Source organism: Vanessa cardui, chromosome 2, assembly GCF_905220365.1.
Source record: "Vanessa cardui chromosome 2, ilVanCard2.1, whole genome shotgun sequence".
In the NCBI taxonomy this organism is placed as follows: Eukaryota; Metazoa; Arthropoda; class Insecta; order Lepidoptera; family Nymphalidae; genus Vanessa; species Vanessa cardui.
The window spans coordinates 8,496,461-8,520,893 of record NC_061124.1 but is presented as its reverse complement, the minus strand read 5'-3'; the positions used below and the strand labels follow the sequence as shown (position 1 = coordinate 8,520,893).

General features: G+C 35.7%; 2 protein-coding genes and 1 long non-coding RNA gene across 3 annotated transcripts; 2 read left to right on the top strand and 1 right to left on the bottom strand.

Moving 5' to 3' along the window:
- The first annotated feature begins 10,101 nt into the window (after positions 1-10,101).
- Positions 10,102-11,636, top strand: LOC124542762. The gene is made up of 3 exons (XR_006967382.1): positions 10,102-10,264; positions 10,395-10,547; positions 11,310-11,636. It is a non-coding gene; the product is annotated as an uncharacterized LOC124542762 (long non-coding RNA).
- Positions 11,637-11,939: 303 nt separating this feature from the next.
- On the bottom strand, positions 11,940-13,598 carry LOC124542858. The gene is made up of 2 exons (XM_047120747.1): positions 13,189-13,598; positions 11,940-12,405 (listed from the first exon to the last, which is right to left on the bottom strand). The coding sequence occupies exons 1-2, from the start codon at positions 13,590-13,592 to the stop codon at positions 11,940-11,942; spliced, it is 870 nt and encodes a 289-aa protein (XP_046976703.1). The 5' UTR covers positions 13,593-13,598.
- A 1,208-nt stretch (positions 13,599-14,806) lies between these two features.
- On the top strand, positions 14,807-23,477 carry LOC124540861 (integrator complex subunit 14). Its single transcript, XM_047118644.1, has 10 exons — positions 14,807-15,026; positions 15,107-15,261; positions 15,681-15,816; positions 15,986-16,098; positions 16,385-16,577; positions 18,586-18,686; positions 19,932-20,027; positions 21,019-21,205; positions 22,332-22,480; positions 23,150-23,477. Exons 1-10 carry the CDS (start codon positions 14,840-14,842, stop codon positions 23,384-23,386), a joined length of 1,554 nt encoding a protein of 517 aa, XP_046974600.1. The 5' UTR covers positions 14,807-14,839; the 3' UTR covers positions 23,387-23,477.
- The last annotated feature ends 956 nt before the right edge of the window (positions 23,478-24,433 follow it).

Below are 24,433 nucleotides of genomic sequence, written 5' to 3'. Positions count from 1 at the left end.
GATCCACCCCTACATCCATTCTGAGAGACGGACAAAATAGTATTATTTTCTATGTGACTATTAATCTTATCTCTCAGAATGGAGGTAAGGAGCTTATAGACCGTCGGTAAACAAGTAATCGGTCTATAATTTTTAGGATCTGTTGCACTACCTGACTTATGGAGCAGGTGGGTGACTCCAGTGGTAAGGAACTGTGGTAGCGACCCAGACTCTAGGGCTGACTGGAACTGAGATGCCAAGCATTCATGCGAGCTGCGCAGCCACTTTAGCCAAAAGCTATGAAGCCCGTCCGGTCCTGGAGACTTCCAGTTTGGAACTGACCGAACTGCAGCTGCTACATCTTCAGAAGCGATGGAAATTTCTCCCATCGCTTCCAAAGGCTCGCACGCTTGCCTGACTTCCCGCATCCAGTCACCTTCTATGTGGTCGACGGGTACCGACCAGATGTTGCGCCAAAATGTATTCGTGGCATCATCATCCGGGCGACACCCATCGCTCACACCCTCGTTGAGTCGCTCCCACGTTCTGTACACCCACCTTTGATCGCTATGGAACATGCGATTCAAGTAATAACGGTCCACACGCCGCCTGTACCGACGGATGCGGCTTGCCCATGCATAAACTTTTTGTTTTAGGAAGTCAATACGCTCCACGACATGGGACGGATATTCTTGCGGACTGATACCAGTCCCCAAGAACGCCCGCCCCACGAAACACATTACACGTGGACGCGTATTCCCTTCCTTAAAACAACATAGTTTTCCAATGAGCACTCTGGTCTCATTAATACGTTTCTCAATCCTGCTCTGCCAGGCCGGTGCAACAGTCTTTGGTCGTATAGCTCGTTCGGTGTCTTCAAATGTAACACCAGCTACACGACATGCTGCAACAGCCGCACAAAACAGAATTGAGTGCGTATCTTCGAGATTTTCACTGCTCTCGAAATAATCTGCGAGCAGTGAATCCAGAGTGCACACTAGGTCCCTATTCCGTTTAGTCATGGGTAAACGTGGCAACCGTGGCCTAAGCTCAGCGGGAATGTCACGATACTCCCGAATCGCATCCTCCAGTGCGCTCCTCAGTTGATCACTGTACTTACTTGTTGTAATAGCCATGTCACCCTCGCCCTCATCATCATGATCATGACATGGGCCCTGTGGTATTGCAGGAAGTGGTCCCTGTACCACGGGTTGTGACGGAGCGGAAGTGACACCGCCATTACACTGTTCTGAGCGAATTCGATCAAGCACGGTGTCACTCAGCCTGTTGTTACGCACAATGACCCGCACCTGATCCGACAGTCGTTGAGCCGAGACGTTGATAGCTGGTTCAAGTGCCTGAAACATAGAGAGCATCCTAACACGGTACGCCGTGAGGTTAGTTCCCCCCTCTGTAGCCCCATAGTATGCGCGCATGACATTTTCATTAATGGATTGTGTCCATCGCATGCGCTGCACACCACCACCGGAAGCGGGGACCCCGTTTGAGACCGGTTGGCCTCTGGCTCCCAAGCCCGTTGGTGGCCGGCGTCTCCCCGCTCGACGTACAGGTGTTGGCGACGTCGGCGGGGAGAAGTACTCGTCGCTCGAGCTCGACGCAGCTGCAGACATCAGATTATTTCCCTGTGCGGGGTCCTGTGCCTGTGAGGCGAAGCTGAGCGGCGGGTCCGGAGATGGATTGTTGTGCGCTCGTTGTCTGGCTCTTGTCAACATGATCTTAGATTTTTACATTATTTGTGTTTTGACACTGTCACTTTCATTTTCTGTATACTGTTGTTATATGTATGAACAATCATATTGGTACATAGGCATATTTTATTACTGTTGTATTTTATATACTGGTATTTTACTTTTTTATGTTTTAAAAGCAGATTTAGACTATTTTAAATAAATTTCTTTGAATAATTCTTTGACAGCTCAATTTTTTGCATGTTGACGTATGCGTTGGTTGCCAGTTTATATTATTTCCGTTATAATATTAATTTCACATTTATAATATTATTAGTATAGAAGTATCGATAATTTTTTCTAAGAATATATTACAGCTCTTTTCAGGAAAATCATATTTATTAAAATAGTAGAAAACAATTAACATATTTCTTTCAAAATCCGGTAAGGTAGGTTTACTTAACTATCATATGAAGATTTTAATCCAAAATAACTTAATATTTACTAATACCTAGTAATGAAAAAAAAGTGTTTTAAGCAATATATATATATTTTCATTTTACAATTACTTTAAGCTTATGAGTTATGTTTATTCAAAGATACCAATAATATGTAAAAAAAAAATAATTCCCTAATAATAAATCAGGGAAGACATGTTGGACCAGTTGATTTAGGATTTGATGATCGAAAATCTAAAGTAGTAATTTTCCTCCGTAAATTGTTAGGAACCTAACTGACAGTCTATATTTTGGTATACCCCCTTTTTTATGTAATTTTTTTGCTTTTGTTTGTTGTTTTAATTTTGTTTTCTTTGTTAGATATCTATTTTCAGTCAAAAGTGTGGACAACTTTAACAAAACGACTAAGTAATAATTAACTTTAATAGATAGTATATTTGTAGGAAAACCTAGCAGGAAAGCCTAGTAGATAGGCCTAGTTATCGAAAACTTCAATAAAAAAAAATACGCGATCTTTAAAAAGGCGAATTCAGATATTTGAAGATGTGCATAAGAAAAAATGCACGAATTATATTTAGTGTTTAGTTATGTATTAACAATGGATACACTGATTGCGTATGTACGGGGAGAAGGGGGTTTCATATAATAACATACATTTAATACGATTTCATTAATTATGACTCAATTTCGTTACCAAAATGATTCAACGAAATCAGTCAAAATAATAGCTATCTAAAATAATGTTATGATTTTTAGAATGTTTGAAATCTAAGTAGAATATTATTTTAAACAAAGCGTTTTACCGTCTGTTTTATAAATAATTCCATAGACATCTTCAAGCGTTAAACACAAAACAAATTTATCTAAAAGACAAACGACAATTATCGAATACAGCCAACCGGAAAAAAGGACGAGCTCGATTTTAAACAGTCTAGGGAATTTAATGACATTAATTATTATTATAACCGGATTTTATTTAAACGAATAAATCACTTATTTTTTTTGTTAATTATTCCGACAGAAAGAATTAACCCCTTAACGATCTTTAAAAAAAATACAAAAATTATCCCATTTTTATCTATGGCAACATTGACACAGCTCTCGAAAGGCCGAAAAAGTTACAACATATTCAAACATGTTTCTCCAAAGTGGGTTGATAGACGCACATAACTTAGCAGAATTTCATCCAACGCGTTGTTTTCCATCATGAACAATTTCAAAATGAACTTTATGAAAACTGATTTTAAACTGTTCTTCATTTATTCCAATGTATTATAAGTACAGATAAAACATAGAAAGAGATCTAAATTCTAACTTTATACCTATTGTAGTTATCGTCAGACATGAAGCAATAGTGCTTATGCAGTCGTACATTCATATCAATATAGAATGCACGTCAGTGATGCAAACGCGTCATGTGCTTATTTCTATGACGTGTATCAATCAGGTGGCTCATTTGATTTGTCCAATCTGTAATTAGTCATACAAAGCCTTATTATTAGACATGAAATTGTTAACAATCCATATCAATCGCTTATACGGAATGTTTAGTTAACTATCGACCCGCCCTTCGCACGGGTGCAATGCTGATATTAAATATACTAAAAATTTAGTCTTGTTTCTTTACTGTATTATCCATTTATTATATACAAAAAACTTCCTCACCTTCCTCTCAAATCACTCTATCTATTAAAAGAAACCGCATCAAAATCCGTTTCGTAATTTGAAAGATCTAAGCATACATAGGGACAGACAGCGGTAAGCGACTTTGTTTTATACTATGTAATGATGATGATTGCATATGTATGTGTGATAAAGCGAGTTATACTTGTAAAATTATATGTTCTTAAATTTATTTTAAATTCTTAACACTTCTGTGATAGTGTACACTTATGGACGTCATAAGAATTACCAACATATTATGTTTAGTGATTTATATTATAAAATGTTAATAACGTTAGTCCTCGTTTCATAAAGCAAAAGGGATTGACGTCATCACTGCAGTTAAACATTTATAAGCCCAAAAGACACGTAGTCAAGCTGCCGGTAAAAACTAGTATTTAACAATAGCTGATTTTTACATTTTAAATTGAATTTTGCTGCAATCAGTAAACAATTCTCTAAGAGCCAACACGTCGTGTCAAAAATATAAAAAAAAAAAACATTTTAAATAAAGCATCACTACATTAACTTCTAATTAGGGAAACCAAATAGATATTTTAATATTGCCAAGTCATTGTTAAGTCATTGCCAAACAATGTCAGATAATATTGCATTTACTTCAATTACAAAACTGTACTAAATGTTCTTGAAATATCTTTATTCATGTCAATGTATATGATGAAAATGACCGGAAATCTGGGCTGGAATTGAAGTGGGGTTTCATGGGGATTAATTCTGGGTTCATGTCTATTTCATGTTCATATAATGTGCCTTATATTTTATTCTATAGAAATATAGGAAATACCTCTGGTTGATCTCAAGGAAAAGGAAGGAAGAAATTTTTATTTTTTTTGATATTTGTATACCTCTGAAGCAATTACGAGAAAAAAGGTGTTTTCGTGAATTTTTTTAATTATAAAATAATGTACTATACAAGTGAATTGATTAATATTACCATATTTATTAATTATATTCTCTAGGACATGATTAGAACCACTCATTGGTTTCGCTAACGCTGTGACTCGTGAAGCCACTCGTTGTACAATCCATTTCTTACTTGTAGTATCAATTTGTGCGATCAATAATGTACAATTGAGTTTCAATTGTTTCATATCCTACGATGAATCGAACAATAAAAAGGAATAAGTAACTTATATTTGAACTGAGGAAAAATGACGGGGCTTTTTTTATAAATATTTATAGTTGGCAGTTTTTTTTATCTGTATTAACCGATTTAATCGGTTCACTTCTATAGTATTCACTCACAAAAGCCAATACAACTTACATGCTTCACACATTTTTTTAAGAAGTAGATATTCGTTCTGGCGAATGGACCATAAGTTAGTCAGTGTTGTTGTTGTTAGTTAATACTAATTGGCACTGTAAGAGTAAAGAAAAAAAAAGTCTTTTATATTTAAAAGGGGATCTTTTATATTTAAAATTTAAGTTTGTAATATTAAATAGAATAATAAAAAGTAATTAAGACATAAATATTACTTTTAAGAGGCTCAGTCTAATACGATTACGTATAATATGATATACATTTAGGTATATTAGTTCGAACGTTTTATTTATTTGCAATATATTTTACACTAACAAAAAACACGAAAGAGACACCTTTCATAATTTTTTTTTTATGAAATCGGTGGCAAACTAGCAGGAGGTTCACCTGATGGAAAGTGACTACCACCGCCCATGGATATCTGCAACACCAGGAGGCTTGCAGGTGCGTTGCCGGCCTTTGAGAAAGGAGTAGGCTCTTTTCTTGAAGGTTCCCATGTCGTATCGGTTCGGAAAAACCGCCGGCGAAAGCTGGTTCCACAAAGTGGTTGTGCGAGGCAGAAAATGTCTAAGAAATCGCGCTGTTGTGGATTTTCGGACATCAAGATGGTGCGGGTGAAACTTACAATTTTGACGAGATGTCCGAAGGTGAAATTCAGCAGCCGGGATTAATCCGAACAATTCCTCGGAACATTCCCCGTGAAAAATTCGGTAGAAGATGCAGAGTGATCCAACATCTCTACGCAAAGGATCAAGGAGATCGGAAAGGGCTTGATCGTCGATAACTCGAGCCGCTCTACGTTCGATGCGGTCAAATGGAAGAAGCTGGTACTGGGGAGCACCCGCCCAGAGGTGAGAGCAGTACTCCATGTGAGGCCGAATTTGCGCCTTGTAAAGTTTTAGGCGATGGGCCGACGTGAAATGCTGTCTCGCCTTGCTGAGCACACCGAGCTGCTTTGAAGCCAATTTGGCTTTGCCTTCCAATTGACCGCGGAACTGAACTAGGCTCGAAATATCAACGCCAAGTATTCCGATACTACCTGTAGCGGCTATCGGGATGTTCTCAAATCGTGGAGATACGACAAATGGTGTTTTTTTAGCGGTTAACGCGCAAACTTGCGTCTTTTTGGGGTTGAAATGAACTAAATTTAGCCGGCCCCAGTTCAAGACTTCGTTTAACTAAGACTCGATTTCAGACACAAGTTTGTTCCGGTTTTCTTCGACGTTTTCCCGAGAAATATTAGCGCGGCCGGTGTATAAGGTGTCAACGGTACTGTCGTCTGCATAGCAATGAATGTTCCCAATTTGCAACAAATCATTGATATGCAGAAGAAACAAAGTGGGTGATAGAACGCAGCCTTGTGGAACACCAGCATTGACGAATTTTAAGTCGGAGCATGCACCGTCGACAACGACCTTAATGCCTCACCCTTGCTCTCAACTGCTTCAGCCCATCTATGAGTAAGGTAAACTAGAAGATCACCGGCAGACCGACCCCGACGGAAACCTTACTGGCGGTCGCTAATCAGCTGGTTCTCCTCTAGATACCGAAGAAGCTGGCAGTTTATAAGGGACTCCATTATCTTGGAGAGCAAGGAAGTGATGGCTATGGGCCTATATATGTGAATGTCCAAGGAGAGAAGTGCTTTCCGAACTGCACTTTGCCGAAATTTAACCTCCGGCATCGTCGTATCACACCGCGGGATTGATGGTGGTGACTTTCCTTGGTCATCCAGAGTCGAGTTACACGCGAAGAGAGACCCTAAAAGATCGTCCTTCTCATTCGCGGTATGGGCCAATGACTCACCGTCCCTGTGCAAAGATGGAAAAGAAGGCTCACAGAAATTCCCTAGGACAGCTTTAGCGAGAGACCAGAACGCACTTGTTCCTGAAGGGAAGCGAACCAGTCTCTCGCCAATTCTGCCAATGTACTTCGACTTCGCCTCAGCTATCGCGTTTTTGAAGGACTTAGAGGCAGAGTTATATTCCTTTCTGAATGTGCTGGTGGTTGCATCACGAGACGCCGATGCGTTAGCCCAGTCTTGGTAGCGTTCCAATTTTCGGCGTGAAGCCGTCTTACAGAAGCGACCAAACCAGAGCTGGGACTTGCCACCAATGGGCACCGCAGAATATGGAATGAAAAGTTCCATACCCTGAAGCACCACATCGGCGACAGAGTCAACAACAACGCTCGGATCATCCATCGAGAAACAAACCCGCTCCCATGGGTAAGATGCAAAGAAGGACTGCCTCGGTTGCCTTATGATGCCTGCTCCGCTTGCCCCGAACTGTGGCGAGCGCAAAATTGCCCCCCAAGAATTTGGAGGGCCAGCCTGGGCATCCCTACTCAGGTGGTGTACGTCCTGAGCATGGATGCCCAGAGAGGGATTCTCCACCGCAGTCGCTGATGGTACCCTCCTGGGGTCACCAAATTCTGCACAGCCATGTTTTGGGGGGAGAGGGATCGGGCCTCCGGAACTCTCACTTACCGGACGAAACGCTGTAGCATAACTACCACTTCACGCCGGTTTTAAGTGAGAGAGTGGTACTTCCCCGGGCATGCCGGCCCATTCGACTGCAACCGAGAGGTATGCAGTGTGGCACTACCACTGTAAAATATATGGGAAGGGATGATTTTTTATGATTGTATTTAAAATAAAATAAAAAAGTAGCTCTAGGGCCGAATTTAGGGGAGTACAACTGAGGCAATTACTCTGGGCCTGCGCATGATATGGGCCCCACAACAGATCTCTGTTCCGACGAGTTAACAAATATCTAGATGTAGAGAAATTTTATTAATGCTACTAATTACTGTTTTAAAAGTTACCGATACAAGTAAATAAATTATATGTGATTGAAATTTAAATATTGAAATATAATTATTAGGGTAGCCACGCCTCTATTGGTCTAGGGCCTCGCACTCCATTGTGGCCCAGGGCCCCCAGACTTTTAAATCCGACTCTGCGTAACGCATAAATATAATATATGTAATATAACTATCTAATATAACATTATTCAACATACTAAAATATTCTTAAGAATGGCATATGAACTTAATTATAAAATAATTTAAATCAAGGAGGTTCAATATCACCCCAGTTACATTATGTTAAACACTTGTTTTATGAAAGTAAGGTCAAGACCTATTTCTTAAAATATTATTTGTCTCCTTGAAATATTTACGAGGCTATTAATGAGGCAGCAATTAATATTTTTTATCGACGACTGTTCGGCTATTAATTTCAAATAATTCATAGAATTAATTTTCTTTATGTCATGACTACTTCTTATATTTGGTCATTCAATGTTTTATGGAAAATTCCCTAAAAACATCCAAATCTTCTTCAACAATTATCGAAATGTCTTATTAGAAAGATAAATTCATATCATCCCTCAGTGTGCGATTTTTACGGAGACACTTTTTAGTTTTTAAACGGTAGAATCTACTTTTCGAACCGGTGGTGGCTTCACTAATTTTGTTAAATGACGATTCAAAAGTGCATGTAAAGGCCTACTTGAATAAAGTTTATTTTGAATTTTTTTTTTGTTTTCTTTTTTTTTTAATATAAAAAGCGTAGAGTTAATACCCGTTGACTTCCAGGCAGGATATATTACGTACATATGTATATTTGTATTTAACTAATATACAGTCATTATATACAAATTTAAAATAGTTATACAAATTTAAAATTGTCTCTCCCGGTTTGTACCCGACGCAAAGCTGCCCATAATGCAGGCTGCATTTCCACGCTGTACGGCAATGGACAACCTCTGCGCCAGGTAGGACCCGGAGTGACTTATTTTGAATACATTTGATTCATATATTGTACATATACGCGGTTCGATGTTTTAAAAAAATATATATAAAAAAGTTAGTGTGCGTTTTTTGTGATTTCTGTAGCCGGAAGTGCAGCTGGACATCCTGAACCAACTCTAGCTAGGCATTGGCGCCGTAAGAAATTTTAATTATTTCTTACATAACCAATACGATACCGATCTCGGAAAATGATACTTTATGTCCTTTTTATCTGTTACACAGAATCTCTCTTCCAGAATTCAAAAATACTACATATTAGTGCTTGGCCATAGAATATATGAGTGGCTTTGTCCGAAAGCCCAACCACTAAGTTAATTATATCATTATATTAGTTTAATATGAATAAATATGTTGTGCCTAATAAGGACTCTACATAAATATATAATGGAGAATGTTACTAGGTATGCCAAATCACTTGATTTTTTTTCTCAGTAAAGCCTGCCTGTATGTTTACAGAAACACAAGTTTTTGTTTTAGTCAAAAATACCTAGTAGTTTTGATTTTATAGGCATTCAAAGTTTCGAAAAATATCGAGTCCCGCTAACAGCCGCGCAAGTGCGACGTGTGACGTCATTTCACAACACGCCCTGCGAGAAGCGTACCGTACCTTAGTATCACTTTTTATCATAACTCGGTTCCCTATCGAGATATGAATTTTTTTATGGAATACTTTTTTTTTCTTTTTGTACGATCTACAATTAAGGTCCTATACATTTTTCATGTATCGATCATCGTTATCGAGATTTCAATAAAAAATAAACGAATTTTGGCAGAAAAAAAATATTTTTCGCCATTAAAATCAAAATAAACTTTATTCAAGTAGTCTTTTACAAGCACTTTTGAATCGTCATTTAACAATTAATTGAAGCTACCACCGGTTCGGAAAGTAGATTCTACCGAGAAGAACCGGCAAAAAACTCAGTAGTTACTCTTTTTCAACATTTAAAAAATACAATCATATTAGTTAAATACAATTACATACAATAATAATCAAAATTATTGAACATTCTCCATTACTGGCATATATAATTAAAATATCTTTAAACAGAAAATGTTACTACAAAATCTTTCGACTTTCTAACGTATCCTTAAGTCAAGTGGATACTTTTTAGTGTTTCATATAATGTCTTCAATGTATTAAAAGTAATCGTATGGCAATAATAAGCCGATCTTCGTCATTACGACAATGACATCACATCATACAATGACGCTTACAAAGACGGCTCCTAAATAAAAAGTTATTGTTTTTTATGGATTTCATTAATTAAATCATACGCATATTTTAACGCGTTAATTAAAAATAAAGTCAAAATGCTGTCCTGAATATTTTTAGCGTATTTACGGCTACAGCACTAATGAAAAAATAAAAGACAGGAAAGGTGACGATGAGAAAATATCGAAATTATTTTGTCTTTTCGGATTACAATGTTTTCCATCATAAACAAAATGGCTTTATGATTGTGGTGACGGGCAACTGCGATAAATTAACATTTTAATTGTGTGCGCCAGATCGTTTCAGAAACCGACTTTTAGCCGACCACCGATCACCAACCCTGGAAAATCAGCCGCGACAGCCGTGTGACGTCCAATCGCGCATGTGACAAGCCGTTAATGGGTTATATTTTCGCCAATAACGAATGCGTTTAATTTGACGCAAACCCTGTAAGTAAACAAAAAAAATAATGGACAAACTCTTGAATTTATATGAGACTTTGTGTAGTAATAGATTTTTTTTAGCCTGACAACAGTTCTAAAAGAGGCTACTTCTGTTGAAAGTATAAGTGTTTATAATCAATTTGTTGCACTGATTTATTGTGGATTATAATAAATATATAAGTACGTAACACGTACCAAACGGACTTGAATATACTTAATGATTTTATTTATTAAACAACTAATATTATTTTGTAAAATTTATAAAATTCCGTGTCAAAATTGTAATGTAATTTGATGTCATGGTGATTATACAAAGACACTATACTGTAACATATTTATATACACGACACAGATTACCTTATGTGATGTGCATATACCTCATTTTATTAAGCCCTTAGTGTTTTATTGAATAAATTAAATAAATATATTAAAAATCCGTAAGAACTCTTATCTTTCTGTTCCGCTTTCACGGCTAAACCAATGTTGCTAAGCGATCTTGAACGACCATGACACATAGCCTTATACCTTTCAAGAAGATAGAGTTGAAATTTATGCATACAAGTTCTTTATGGATTTTTGTTACAACAGAATTCCACGTGAGCGATGCCGCGTGATTTATGCCTGCTATTATAACATAAACTATATGCATCATATTAAGTAGCTGTTCAATTAAAGAAAAACGATGTTTTTTTAATAAATACACATAACATGTATACAACAATATACAATAACAAATATAATATATATAAATCATGACTATGTTTTCAGATAATGTTCTCAAAGTCAAGGAATACAAAGTCGAAAGTTAAGATCTTTTTTGACACAGAGAGTCTTCGGAATATATCGCCAGAAAATACTAATTTGATTACTTATACATTAGTGACGTTTTTAGTAGTACTTGGAATATATATCTTTACAAAAGATTGGGAAGGACTCACGGCTCCAGAGGAAATAGATCTTGGTTCTGTAAGGATAATGCGACGTACGACACGTCGCACGTACCATCGTACAAATTCGAACCATTAAACAATTCGAACGAAATGCATTAACGTATTTGTAAATTTATTAAGAAAATGTACGGGTTTCCAATAATAAAGCGTCTACATATTTTGCAATTTATTTTGCTCTAAACGATTACATTTGTTCTTTGGACTCTTCTCAACAATGCTCTACCGTAAAACTAATTTACGCCTTGTTATTATTATTCATTTCCTTACGTAGCCTAGGTTAATGTTGAGTATTGATAATAGTAATTGATAAATTGTTTTATATATTGTAAAAAAGAGAAACTCAAATAAAAGATACGTTTCAGATGTCCTCGAATATTCTCAATTTTCTTTTAATACACAATATAAAAATATATTTTTAAAGAACTCGTTGACTTCAAAACATTAAAGATTAATTATAATCAACCTCCACATCGAACGCCTTTAATTCACTATTAACAATGCTCAAGTCAGCAAAACATGCGACGTTCGTTTTTTCTCTTCTATGTACGCTAGTAGATGCTAAACCTAGTAACCTACCCTTCTGTATGAGTAAGTCTCCAGCTCGCACTGGACATTTCCCAATGGTTTGCACGCATATTGTTTTGTTCTTGTTAAAATTGAGTAAATATTCACCATTGGTGTGATTGTCTGCAATGGATCTAGCAATTTGTAATGGTAATGTTTTTTCGCCGCGAAAGGGTCTTCCAATTATATAAAACTGCCTCTTCAAATCTACTTTACCACTAATTTTAATTTTTTTAATGCATTCTCTCATATTTTCAAAGCTGCTTAAGAGTACTAAACTTTTTGTAATCACACCTTCATGAGGAATGGGGTCCACGGTGTCAACGGAAAAACCTTTCTTACATCTCGGCCTGAAAAAAAGAAAGATTAAAATGATCTTTTGCTAATAATGCCCGCCTCTAACATTTGTTTTACGAGCACTTGTGATATAAAGGAAATATTATAAAAAACGTCTTTGTAACCGTGATACTGTACCGATTTCTTTCGGGTTAGATTCATAGAGTATCTGTCTGAATGGGCTAAACCTTGGTTATAATTACCAGAAACTCTTATTCCGCTTAACACAATGGAAGCTACAATTATAAAATTAACTTATATCCTACCATTAAATATTTAAAGACTTCATGGTTTGGGACCATTCATTTGTTACGTAAGACTAATTTCGCTAGTTTTTGTCCCCCTCTAATATGGGGGACATTAGAGGGGGTCAAAAACTTATAAGAAAAACTAAGAATAGGCCGAACCCCGCTCCCTCCGTGGTGTCATATTTATTAGGCCAGAATATAAAGTAACGTTTAATTTATTTTGTTGTGTATTTTTCAAAGATACAATTTTTTGAAATGATTAAATTTGTGATTTCAAAGGTTCAAAGGCAAACTTCTACAATCGCGCGCTTTTTCAAATAATTTAACATTGCGCATTTTTTTGTATCTTACGTAAGCACTATCGAAACTCCCAATTCTTGAATGATAACAAAACAAAAGCCCCTGGTCGACCATGTCTATCCCCCTAAATCGTCATACATAATAAATGAATGGCCCCTTTTGACTGTGCGTTAATGCCGATTTCGTAAATACCTATAGATTTAGTAAAACAATAATAATACTAAAACAAAATCATTTCTTCCAACTTACTGAATTGGGTTTCCCAGACGTAGCCGTATAGGACCTGATTTTATGCATAATTCATTCGCTAATATCGAGGAAGAAGATACGACTGCGCCAATACATATTACTTCATTTGACGAGACCGAATGAATCCGTGCAGCATACGGGTAGTCGTCCACTTTAACTAAATTACAATCTATTTCAATATTACTATAAAATATCTCTGAATCAAATCCTCTATAATGCATAACTAAGTTATTAATAACAAGAGCCATCGTGGCAATAAATATGGCAACCAGCAACGAAACTATTCCAATTTTACTTCTGCTTGAACGGTCATCCCATGGTTCGTTAACAAAATTAAAACTAAAATTATACTCTTCTCTCTCCAATTCTCCATTGAGTTTATTGTTTTCAAAATTATTTTCCATTTTAAAACTTACATGAAACGCAAGTCATAATCTCAAACATCAGTATATTTTCATTGGGAATATTCAAGTAGGTTTATAAATTTGTAATTGCATCTCTCTCTACTGCATGTTTTACAGATAAGGATTTACAGATTTGAATTAATTATTGTAAAAATATTTTTTATTTATTTAAATCGTACTTATACTTTTACATTGTAAAAACATAAGCTTTGCTCAAACTATTATTAATAAAGTTTCTTTTCAATAAATATCGCAGTAATTTTATTATCATAGCGATATTTATTTTTTTCATGTCTTGACGGAGAAAGAGTTATATTATTATTATATTCACCAGACCTCCCGTTCACCTCTCCCATGGGTGTTGTAAGAGGCATCTAAGAAATACAATTTGATCTTCTGCTGGGACGGCCATGAGCATGTTTATCAGTGATTATGAGGCCATAGAAGAAATAATTTAAAAAAGTAATTTATAAAAGTAATTAAGCGATAATGTGAATTTTTCTTTAATATTAACTTAAATGTTGGTATTGTTAAATTAAGATATTACACGCATTTCGAATTTAAAAAATAGTATGTAATATAGTAATAAAACAGACAGACAGACAGAATGGAATTCAAATTTGGTAATAGCAAGTCTCACATTTTGCCTGTCATTCAGTGACGAGATGTAGCATCTGAAGAGATTTTTTATGGTAACATTTATTTAGAGGGATTTTTTGGGAAAAATATACAAAAGAAAAATCTAAAAATAATGATTAAAGAAATTCAAAAAAAAAATTATAAATAATAATAAAAAGTTGATGAATTTAAGAACAAAAATGTTGAGAAAAGAAAAGGGAAAATTGTTAAATTTCAGTGTCATCATTGAATCAAAAACTAATGTTTCTAAATATGTAGAATGTACTGGCACAAATACTTTATTATTTTATACTACGTAAACACGTTTTACATTTATATTTCAAATTACCTATGAAACAAAAACTTTTCTTATTTTTAATCGAAATTTAGCGTAATTTGAAATTCGTCCTAGGGGATACATTCTGTAGGAGTTGGCAATGCTGAATGCATCACTACTGACACTGTCAATCTCTAGATTGACGTTCAATTTTTCAAACTAGGAAAAGTAAATAATTGTAACTTTGTTGTTAGACTATCAGTATTGTAAAAGTATAGATGCATACACGATAACGATACGTTATAAAGATACAATACTTATTAGTTTTAAATGAATATTTAGGGCTTTTGTTATGCCTACTGTAATTTTATTAGATGTTTCCCTGTCTATGTCCCGGCCTGTGCCGACGACGGACACGACAGAAACCCACACTCGATTCACGTTAGCTACAGCAGCTATAAACACGTTCCTAGACTATCTATGCATTCATGCTAAATTGGAATATGTCGCATTAGTCACCTTCTCTTCAGTTTACGAAGGTATTCATATAAAAACCCTTAGAAAACTTAATATCCATATTCATTAGATACGGGTATAAAAATTACAAAAATTGTTGCAGTTGCGGTCCCTTTTACACGTGAATTTGATAACATAAGGGTAAAATTACCTTTATTGGATGATGGAGACAAGACATGTATAGAAACAGCTCTCCATGGAGTTAATCAGCTGATTCTAAATGAATGGGGCTACCAAACACCAGTTCAGATAATTTTGGTACTCATATTAATAATACATTACTTTTTTGTATGAATAACTATTATTTATAGTTACAATGATTTTAATGCATTATATAAATCTCTGCTTTACTCTTTAATTCATTGAAATGCTAACCATAATGCTTTGGTAAGATACAATGATGAATAACATATTGTTGTTGGCCTCTATATTGTTATACACTCAAAAGCTCAAAATTAAAATCACAACTAAACAGGAAAGTGCTTTCTAACATGTAAGATATAAAATGCAATATCAATCAGTTACTTAAAAAAAATTAGTTAATTATTGCCGGCCCTTATATTGTAATACACTAAATAGCTCAAAATCATACTAAATAAGCATTATGTATTAAATATATCGTTAAATATATTCTGTGTCTTTTGCCACTGAAGGTTTAAAGAAAGTTTTCTTCATAGATTACGGATGGTAGTAGTGGAGTGGGTGCAATTGGCAGAAATCGCATAATCCAAGACCTTCCTCTACCACCAACATATCCTGGAAAGATACATGTGTTACCGATAGTATCTCCTCATGATTCAAGCCTGCAACATGGTATTAAAATATAAGAAATGCCTTTTTAATTTATATATTAGTACTAATGTATTATCGAAAACTATTATTGGTTAACTTATTAATGTAACTTAAAATTTAAGAAAACCTTAGTTAATTAATCTATACATTAGGCATTAGATTAATTGTTAATTTATCTATTTTTTTCCAGCAATGCCACTTTATCAGAAAATTGTGGATCTTGCATGTAATACATCAAATAATTCCAATGGTAATATAACACGAGGTGCTATTTATTCCCCTGATCAGCTAAATGTACCTGGAGTAAGTATACAATGTAACATTTGTTTATTCACTCAAATCAAAAACATTAGCCTATTAAAAAAAAAAGTGGACTGATACAGTTAAAGTGGGCATATATTATTATAGGCATTTACAACAAATGCCTATAATAATATATGCCCTTTAAACCTATATGTGAGAATATACTATTATCCTAGGCACAATATACCAGGGTGGGTACCCTGGTTTATGTTTCAGATGATCTATGTGGTTTTATGAAGTTATATAAGTTATATATATTTGAAGTTATATTATTATAAATTTTAAGGTAGTAGCAGCGATGACTCGTCTATGTGAGCAGCATTATCAAGAGTTTTGGTGCACCCTTAAGTGTGGACAACTGGAAACAAGAGTGCAACTCTTTCCAGCCCCACACCCTGCTTCCCACGAGGGTTTATCAGCAAGTTACACGTTATCCAATCAATTACATGTAATTGGCTTTTTACAACAACAAGACTTAGGTAAGTGAAAAACCATTGTTGTTTTTTTTTTCAGAAAATTCAAAAGACTTTTAATTTAATTTGTTTATATGTTTGCCCAAAATTAAATTTGAACATAATAACTTCTGTCAAATGCTTTTAATGCTAAAATTAACATTGATTAGTATGCAGTTTAGTATTAGTAATCTATATACGAGGTTTGTTCAAAAGAAAAGGTGAATTTTGAAATTTCGCGGGCTGTATGTATTCAATCGTCGATTTTTTCTTTTTGTTATGTTGGTACATATATGGTTCTCAAATGTTGATATTATCAGCCATTTTGAATTTGTAGTTTTTTTTTGGCAACTGAAAAAGAAAAGGCGTTTTTGTATGTTCTTCGATTTTTTATTTTTGAACAAAATGGATCAAAGAATCTGTATTAAATTTTGCGTTAAAAATGGAATAAAGTGTTCCAACGCTTTTAAAATGTTGACTGTGGCATTCGGCGCGTCTACTTTATCTCAAAAAAGTGTTTATAAGTGGTATAACCGCTTTAAAAACGGCTGAGAAGATTTTGAAGACGATGAGCGTCCTGGAGTTGCAATCACGTCAACAAGCGAAGAAAACATCGAAGCAGCAAAGAAAACAGTTTTAGAAAATCGTCGAGTCACTATAAGGGAAGTTGCAGAGGATGTTGGCATATCAATTGGCTCATGCCATACAATTTTTTCCGATATTTTGGGCATGAAACGTGTAGCAGCGAAGTTTGTTCCGAAATTGCTAAATTTTGAGCAAAAGCAACGACGCATTAGTATCGCTCAGGAGTTGTTGAATGATGTTAACAACGATCCAGATTAGCTCAAAAGGGTCATAACTGGTGATGAAACCTGGATGTATGGCTATGACGTCGAAACCAAGGCTCAATCATCCGAATGGAAGCGACCAGATGAACCGAGACCGAAAAAAGCACGTCAAGCTCGATCAAATGTGAAGGTTTTGCTCACTGTTTTCTTCGATTACAATGGCGTCGTACATCATGAGTTCTTGCCAACAGGTCGTACGGTCAATAAAGAGTATTACAAGGAAGTAATGCAACGTTTACGTGAAGCAATACGGCTCAAACGATCGGAATTATGGAAAAACAAATCATGGATTCTGCATCACGATAATGCACCAGCTCACACATCAATGCTTGTTCGTGAATTTTTGGCTAAAAACAACACCATAATCATGCCTCAGCCACCTTATTCACCAGATTTGGCTCCCTGCGACTTCTTTCTATTCCCCAATCTAAAGAAAACAATGAAAGGAAAGCGTTTTGCCACTATTAACGAGGTAAAGTCGAAATCGAAGTACGAGCTAATGGCCATACCGAAAATCGCATTTCAGAAGTGCTTCGAAGATTGGAAGAAGCGCTGGTATAAGTGCTGTATATCTGACGGGGATTACTTTGAAAGGGACAAAATTAATATTGACGAATAAATGAATACTTATAAAAAAAAATCAAAATTCACCTTTCCTTTTGAACAAACCTCGTACATATAATAAAATTGGAGTGTCTGTTTGTAATATTAAAATAGCCCTTTTTTACTCAATACATATATATGTATACACGGTACATATACCAAATTAACATTTTTTACAATTTTTGTCTGTCTGTTTGTTCCGGCTAATCTCTGGAACGGCTGGACCGATTTTGATGGGACTTTCACTTCACTTTTTTTTTTAATTCAAACGCGTACAAGGTCGCGGGCGCAGCTAGTATTTGATATGAATATTTATTTGTGTTAGTATTATTATATTATATATTCTTATTATACTTTTACAAAAAGATGAATTTACAAATTGTTATTTGAAGGTCGTAAAATGAAAGTATTGTGCAAGTAGATTGTATTTATTACGCCTTTGAGCCCTAACTCCTCGAAAGTGTTCCGCACCAGATCGTCTGTGCAAAGAGCCACCTTCTTCCAGTGACTTTCAAGTCTAAAACATAACTTTAGATGACACATTATTTGAATTGAGTTCAGCAAACTGCTGTTTTTTTTTAAAGGTACACCAATAGCGATTAGCAAACACCTCGTCATACCTCAAGCTCAAATAGGTAGCAACACAACGCCTCGTGAAAATTATGGTTCCAAAACACCTACAAAGGTACGTGCAAAATATGTTTAAGTCATCACATCTAGGGCCGAATTATAGAAACGCAGTATAAAAACGTGTAAACGCCAAAATCGCACACCACTAACGTAAACTTGCAACATATTACGCCTCGTAGTTTTTGCGATGTGACGTCACATTCTTTTGTTGTATATATCTATATTAATATTATAGATTTGAGAGAGAGTTATCTATCTGTCACGTTTTGACGACCAAACCGCTAAACTGAATTTTATAAAATAGGCTATTTGACTGGTTTTTAAAATCCATTTTATATTATTTAGTAGAGGTTAAGGAACCCAGTAAAAGTTGATTTTTTTATTTCTAGTACATATTTAGTTATTTACCGAAAAATATCGTATTAAAAATTCGTTCGGGGTTGGTGACGTCACTTTGCTGTATTTTAATCTGTAGTACGTATAGTAGAAGAGCAAGGTTTACAACAAAGTAACTTCATCAAAAGCCCGGCCAATCAGGTGTTTTGAGTCACGTGACAAACGTTTGAAAAATGCATTTTTATTTATTGATTTTTGTATAAATTAAGTATTATTTTCAAGTTTCGTTAGTAAATAACCATTTTTAAACTCATAATATACACTGATTACAATAATTCACAATTTATTTTTCGCATTGTCAAATAGCCAATCATGAACTCCAAAGAAAGGCTACTTTTTTGCTTAACATATGATAACCAACACCCTATAACTCGAAGCGAACCAGCGAAGCCTCGGGCGACTACTAATTGTGTATATAATTGGAATGCGGTCATTTAAATTGGGCACCCGTTGATAAGTTGGCCCCACCTGACACCTTAAGAGATGAGTTTTGACTTCACTTATCTTACCTTTGTGAAACCCTTTGCAAATCAATCAATAATTTTAAAATTGTATCATAGTTAATCTAGCAATAAAAAAATTTTATCCAAAGAAAATATACACTGATATACTTTCAGGTACAGGTTAGGTTATATAACTCGTTGAGGGCTCAGATTTGCTCAGCATATACAATGTTGTATGAAATGCAGCACTATCCCGTTATCCCTAAAGCATCTCTTCCAGCTAATCTAGCCGCCTGGCCTAGCATGTATATTTTGATATACATTTGTTTCATTCGCAAGACGCTTCGCCGTTCGCACGGCGCGAATATTCGCGTCCGCGAATTTCTCGTGGCCAGGCGGTAATACCAGTGAAATAGGCGAAATAAAAAAATCCTGGCTATTAATTTAATTTTTTTTCTCAGGAAGGTAGCAGCACAGAAGGAACGTCAACGGAAGACGACTCCTCTGACCCGAGTAAGGTTTCCAATTTCTGCGTTCTGTTACACGGAGCATTAAAGGTAAGGCTGTAATTTTTTTGTCTTCATATTAAAATATTCTTGACGCCCTCAGTGATCGAGTAGTGTGTACAACGGTTTTCATGAGTACGCTGAGTCGATGTAGAAAATGTTCATTAGTTTTCTATGTGATCTTGGGTATGGCTGTTTGTGGAACCTTTGGTACTTCTGATTGATTTGGTTTTCCATAACACAAATGCTTTAGCTACTTGCAGTGGGATCAGAGTAATGTATGTGATGTTGTTCAATATTTATTTATTTAGTCTCCATTTTCAGTAGGCTGCAGCATCATTGTAAGCACTTCTGTTTAATTTACAAAACGAGGCAAGAAACACAGTAGTTATTTTTTCTTATATGAAATACAAAATAGTCTATTTCGACCACGCGCCGACGAGAGCCAAATAAACAACATCTGATGTGACGCTATATCATTAGTCGACGGGTTGAATTAATCATTATTGATTTGCAAAGAAACGGCGTATCGAATATCCACGAACGTATCATCGAAACTTTGGAAGTGAAATAAAGTAGCTTGTAAATTTCCCACTGCTGAAATAATGCCTCCTCTTCCATTAACAAGGGTTTGGAACATATTCCACCACGCTGTTCCAATGCGGGTTGGTGGAATGCACATGTGGCAGATTTTCGATGAAATTCGACACATGCAGGTTTCCTCACGATGTTTTCCTTCACCGCCGAGCACGAGATGAATTATAAACATTAAGCACATATATATAGTGGTGCTTGCCTGGGTTTCAAGCCGCAATCATAGTTTAAGATGCACGCGTTCTCTAACCACTGGGCCATCTCAGCTCATGATATAATAGTTAAATGAAATAGTCTTGTGTTGTAAATGAAGATAGGCGTAATTTTATATATTCATATTATATAAATATGAATTTAAGATAAAACGTACAAGCAAACGATTTTTTTATCTATTTACATACAATATTATTATATTTTTAATTTATAATTAATTTGTACTCTTAATTAGGTAGAAGGCATGTCTGCGATAGTCCAGCTCGGATCGGACTGGTGGGGCACACTATCAGCTTGGTGCGAAGTATCGAGGGCTCGGAGATCATGCTTGTTACTGAGCATCCTCAGACCTGGAGCTTCGGCTGCACCCTGGCTCGGACCGCTGGACCAACTGGGACCTGTCGAGGAAAACACTACTTCAAGTAGGACTTTTGTTATAATTGTCTGTGCACCGTGTGCAGTGTGTGCAGAACGGTATACTTCGGCTTAAAAGAAACCAACATTTGTAAATAGTTAATTCTCTCAAATTTGTCGCTGTGTCTTCTATTGTTTTTATATTTTGCGTTTTCTAAATGTCAAAAACGAAGGCTTTCGTCACTCACTATAATACTCGCAGTTTATTCAATTTGACGACCTCCGTGGTCGAGTGGTGTGTACACCGGTTTTCAAGGGTACGCCACTCCGAGGTCCCGGGTTCGATTCCCGGCCGAATCGATATAGATTATCATTAGTTTTCTATGTTGTCTTGGGTCTGGGTGTTTGTGGTAGCTTCGTTACTTCTGATTTTCCATAACACAAGTGCTTCAGCTACTTACATTGGGATCAGAGTAATGTATGTGATGTTGTCTCATATTTATTTATTTATTATTTATTAATTTGGACTAGCGGGTCTCCCGCGAAACTTTTATGTTTTGATTTAATTTCATTGTAAAATGCAAATCATTCATTTACATTTACGCAAATATTAATTATTAGTTAAATCGTAACAAGAAGCAAGTAGCCCAAGAACGATGTCAGTGGCGTGCAATTGAAGAGGCCTATGTCCAGCAGTGGACGGAAATGGGCCGATGGATTGGATTGGAAATCGTAACAATTTGATAAATTGACATCAAAAATCCTCTTTAATTTCTACACATCTACGGCGCGAGCTCGTCAAAATGATACTACAACCTTTTTTGTATATTCAGCCTGGGACAATCACTGGAACAAAAATCGGTTTTAAGCTATCAACATATAAGAAGATTTGTTTTTCAGTTAGAATGTATGAATCAACTTGGTGGTAGGGCTTTGTGCAAGCCCGTCTGGGTAGGTACCACCCACTCATCAGTTATTACACCGCCAAACAACAGTACTCAGTATTGTTGTGTTCCGGTTTGAAGGGTGAGTAAGCCAGTGTAACTACAGGCACAAGGGACATAACATCTTAGTTCCCAAGGTTGGTGGCACATTGACGATGTAAGGAATAGTTAATATTTCTTACAGCGTCATTGTCTATGGGTGATGGTGACAACGTACCATCAGGTGGCCCATATGTTCGTATTTCCGCAGCGGACACGTTCCCGGTGCGCTCTTGGCGCTCGTACAGCGGGGGCGGCTCGGGCTGCGCGTGGGCGCGCCCGCACGCCCTGCTCGCCGACGTGCAGAAGGTACTGAGACACGCCAGGAAGCTGCCGGACAAAACCCAACATCTTTACAAGGTGAATTATTCAATTCAATTTTTTTTTTTTTTTTTAGTACAGAAGCGAAGATTTTATTTTATTCTGCTCACGGTAAATTAATATAATTAAATTTCAAACCAACTGTTAAATCAATATTGGGAAATATTTTTAAAATCGTCTTGTTATTAATTTTGTATGTATCATGTTACTAGGTTTCATCAAACTGTCAATTTTGAATTCGATTTTTGAAATATATGGTAAGGAAATAAGCAAATGGGTCACCTGAATGTAAGTTGTTACCACCAACCAAAGACATTGGTGCTATAAGAAATATTAACCACCCATTACATCCCCAATACATCTCAATGTATAATTTATAATGGGATATACATATAACTCCGATTTTATATATATACATACCAATGTTTTTCCTAAAATTTGGGGTAGTGCACTCTGGCCACAAGGGCTGCCAGAAGTGACTTTTCATTATCTGAATGTCTTGAAGTTTTAATATGAAAATTTTCTTGACTTTTGAAATGACCATTTAAATTTGATCACTGGCTCTTAGTCTATTAGAAGTTCAATAGGTATTTTTGTTTGTATAGTCTCACTAAAACTGTATATGACCCCGCCTTTGTGTTTTATGTTATATTCTTGTTTTGTAAATAAGTTGTGATAATTTAAAAAAAAAGCAACGATAATGTCCAGGAACTGAACCGATTACGCCGTGCAGCTATATCCCTTGGCTTTGCCGAACTTCTCACATGCGTGGGTAGTGCCCTGGAGCGCGAATGTACCGCACTCCCGACAAGCGCGCCCCCAGAGTGTGCTCTACAACTCGCACATGCCGCAGCTGCATTAAGAGACCCAAGGACGGCGCTTGATATAAAACACACACTCCAACCACTTGCTACAAATTTTACTGTTACATCTATGTCTCATTAAATTAAAAAAAAATAAAAACAATTGTATGTATAATTAAAACGAACGATAAGTTTGTACTAGCCTAAATAAAAATACAGATATTTTTAATAAATAACTTTTTGTTTGATTAATTATTTTAAATAAATTGATTTTGAAAAACAGTGAAATATATTTCTAAGACATTGAATTTGTGATTTTTTTTTCATTATTTGATACAATTAACACAATTTTTTCAAAATTCGTTTATTTTAATTGCTTCTATGACAAACCAACTCTCTATCGTTTATTGATCATATTCGTTATTAATATTTCAATATATCGTGCGAAACGACTTAAATATTTGACATTGCAGCTAGTGTATAGGCACCGTGCAGAAACAATAGAGGGCGTTATAATCTCAACACTAGAGACACCGTGCGAGTAAAAACAGAAACTTTCCAGGCACATTAGTGCAGACTGGCTGCTGTCAAGTCTGTAAATATGATTTTACACTGATTAAAATTATAAAATATGGTTTTTTACCAATAAACAACGATCGGCAGCAGGGTCAAAATGTTTCAAAAGCAAAAAGCTATTCGAGTCAGGACATGTTTTCGATGTCACAGAAACAGTTGGCCAAGAACAAGAAACAATATTAACTGGAAAAATTGTTGCTCAGACAAAAATTTCAAATGTATATAATGTTAAAATAAGACTTAGTATTTTTTAAAATTAATTGTTAATATCTTTGGTTTGTTAATCTTTGGTTATGGTTTTCACCATTATTTTTATTTTATCCCTCTTTTTTCAGCTTAATTGCAATAACATATTGCAATAACAAATAATTAAATTATAACAAATAATTGAAACATCAAAGTTGCAATTTGTCAATGCAAGGAAGGTCTATCAGAACAATGTAAGCACGTCTATGCCTTAGTCTATTACATAAATTCTGTAGAAGGTGCAGAATCGAAAACTAATTACGCACAAGAATGGGGCAAACCATACGACAATTACTGGGTTATAATAAAGGAGTGACAGTAAAATTTTACATCCTTAAAGTTGTTTTTCGATGTTTTACAGCATCCA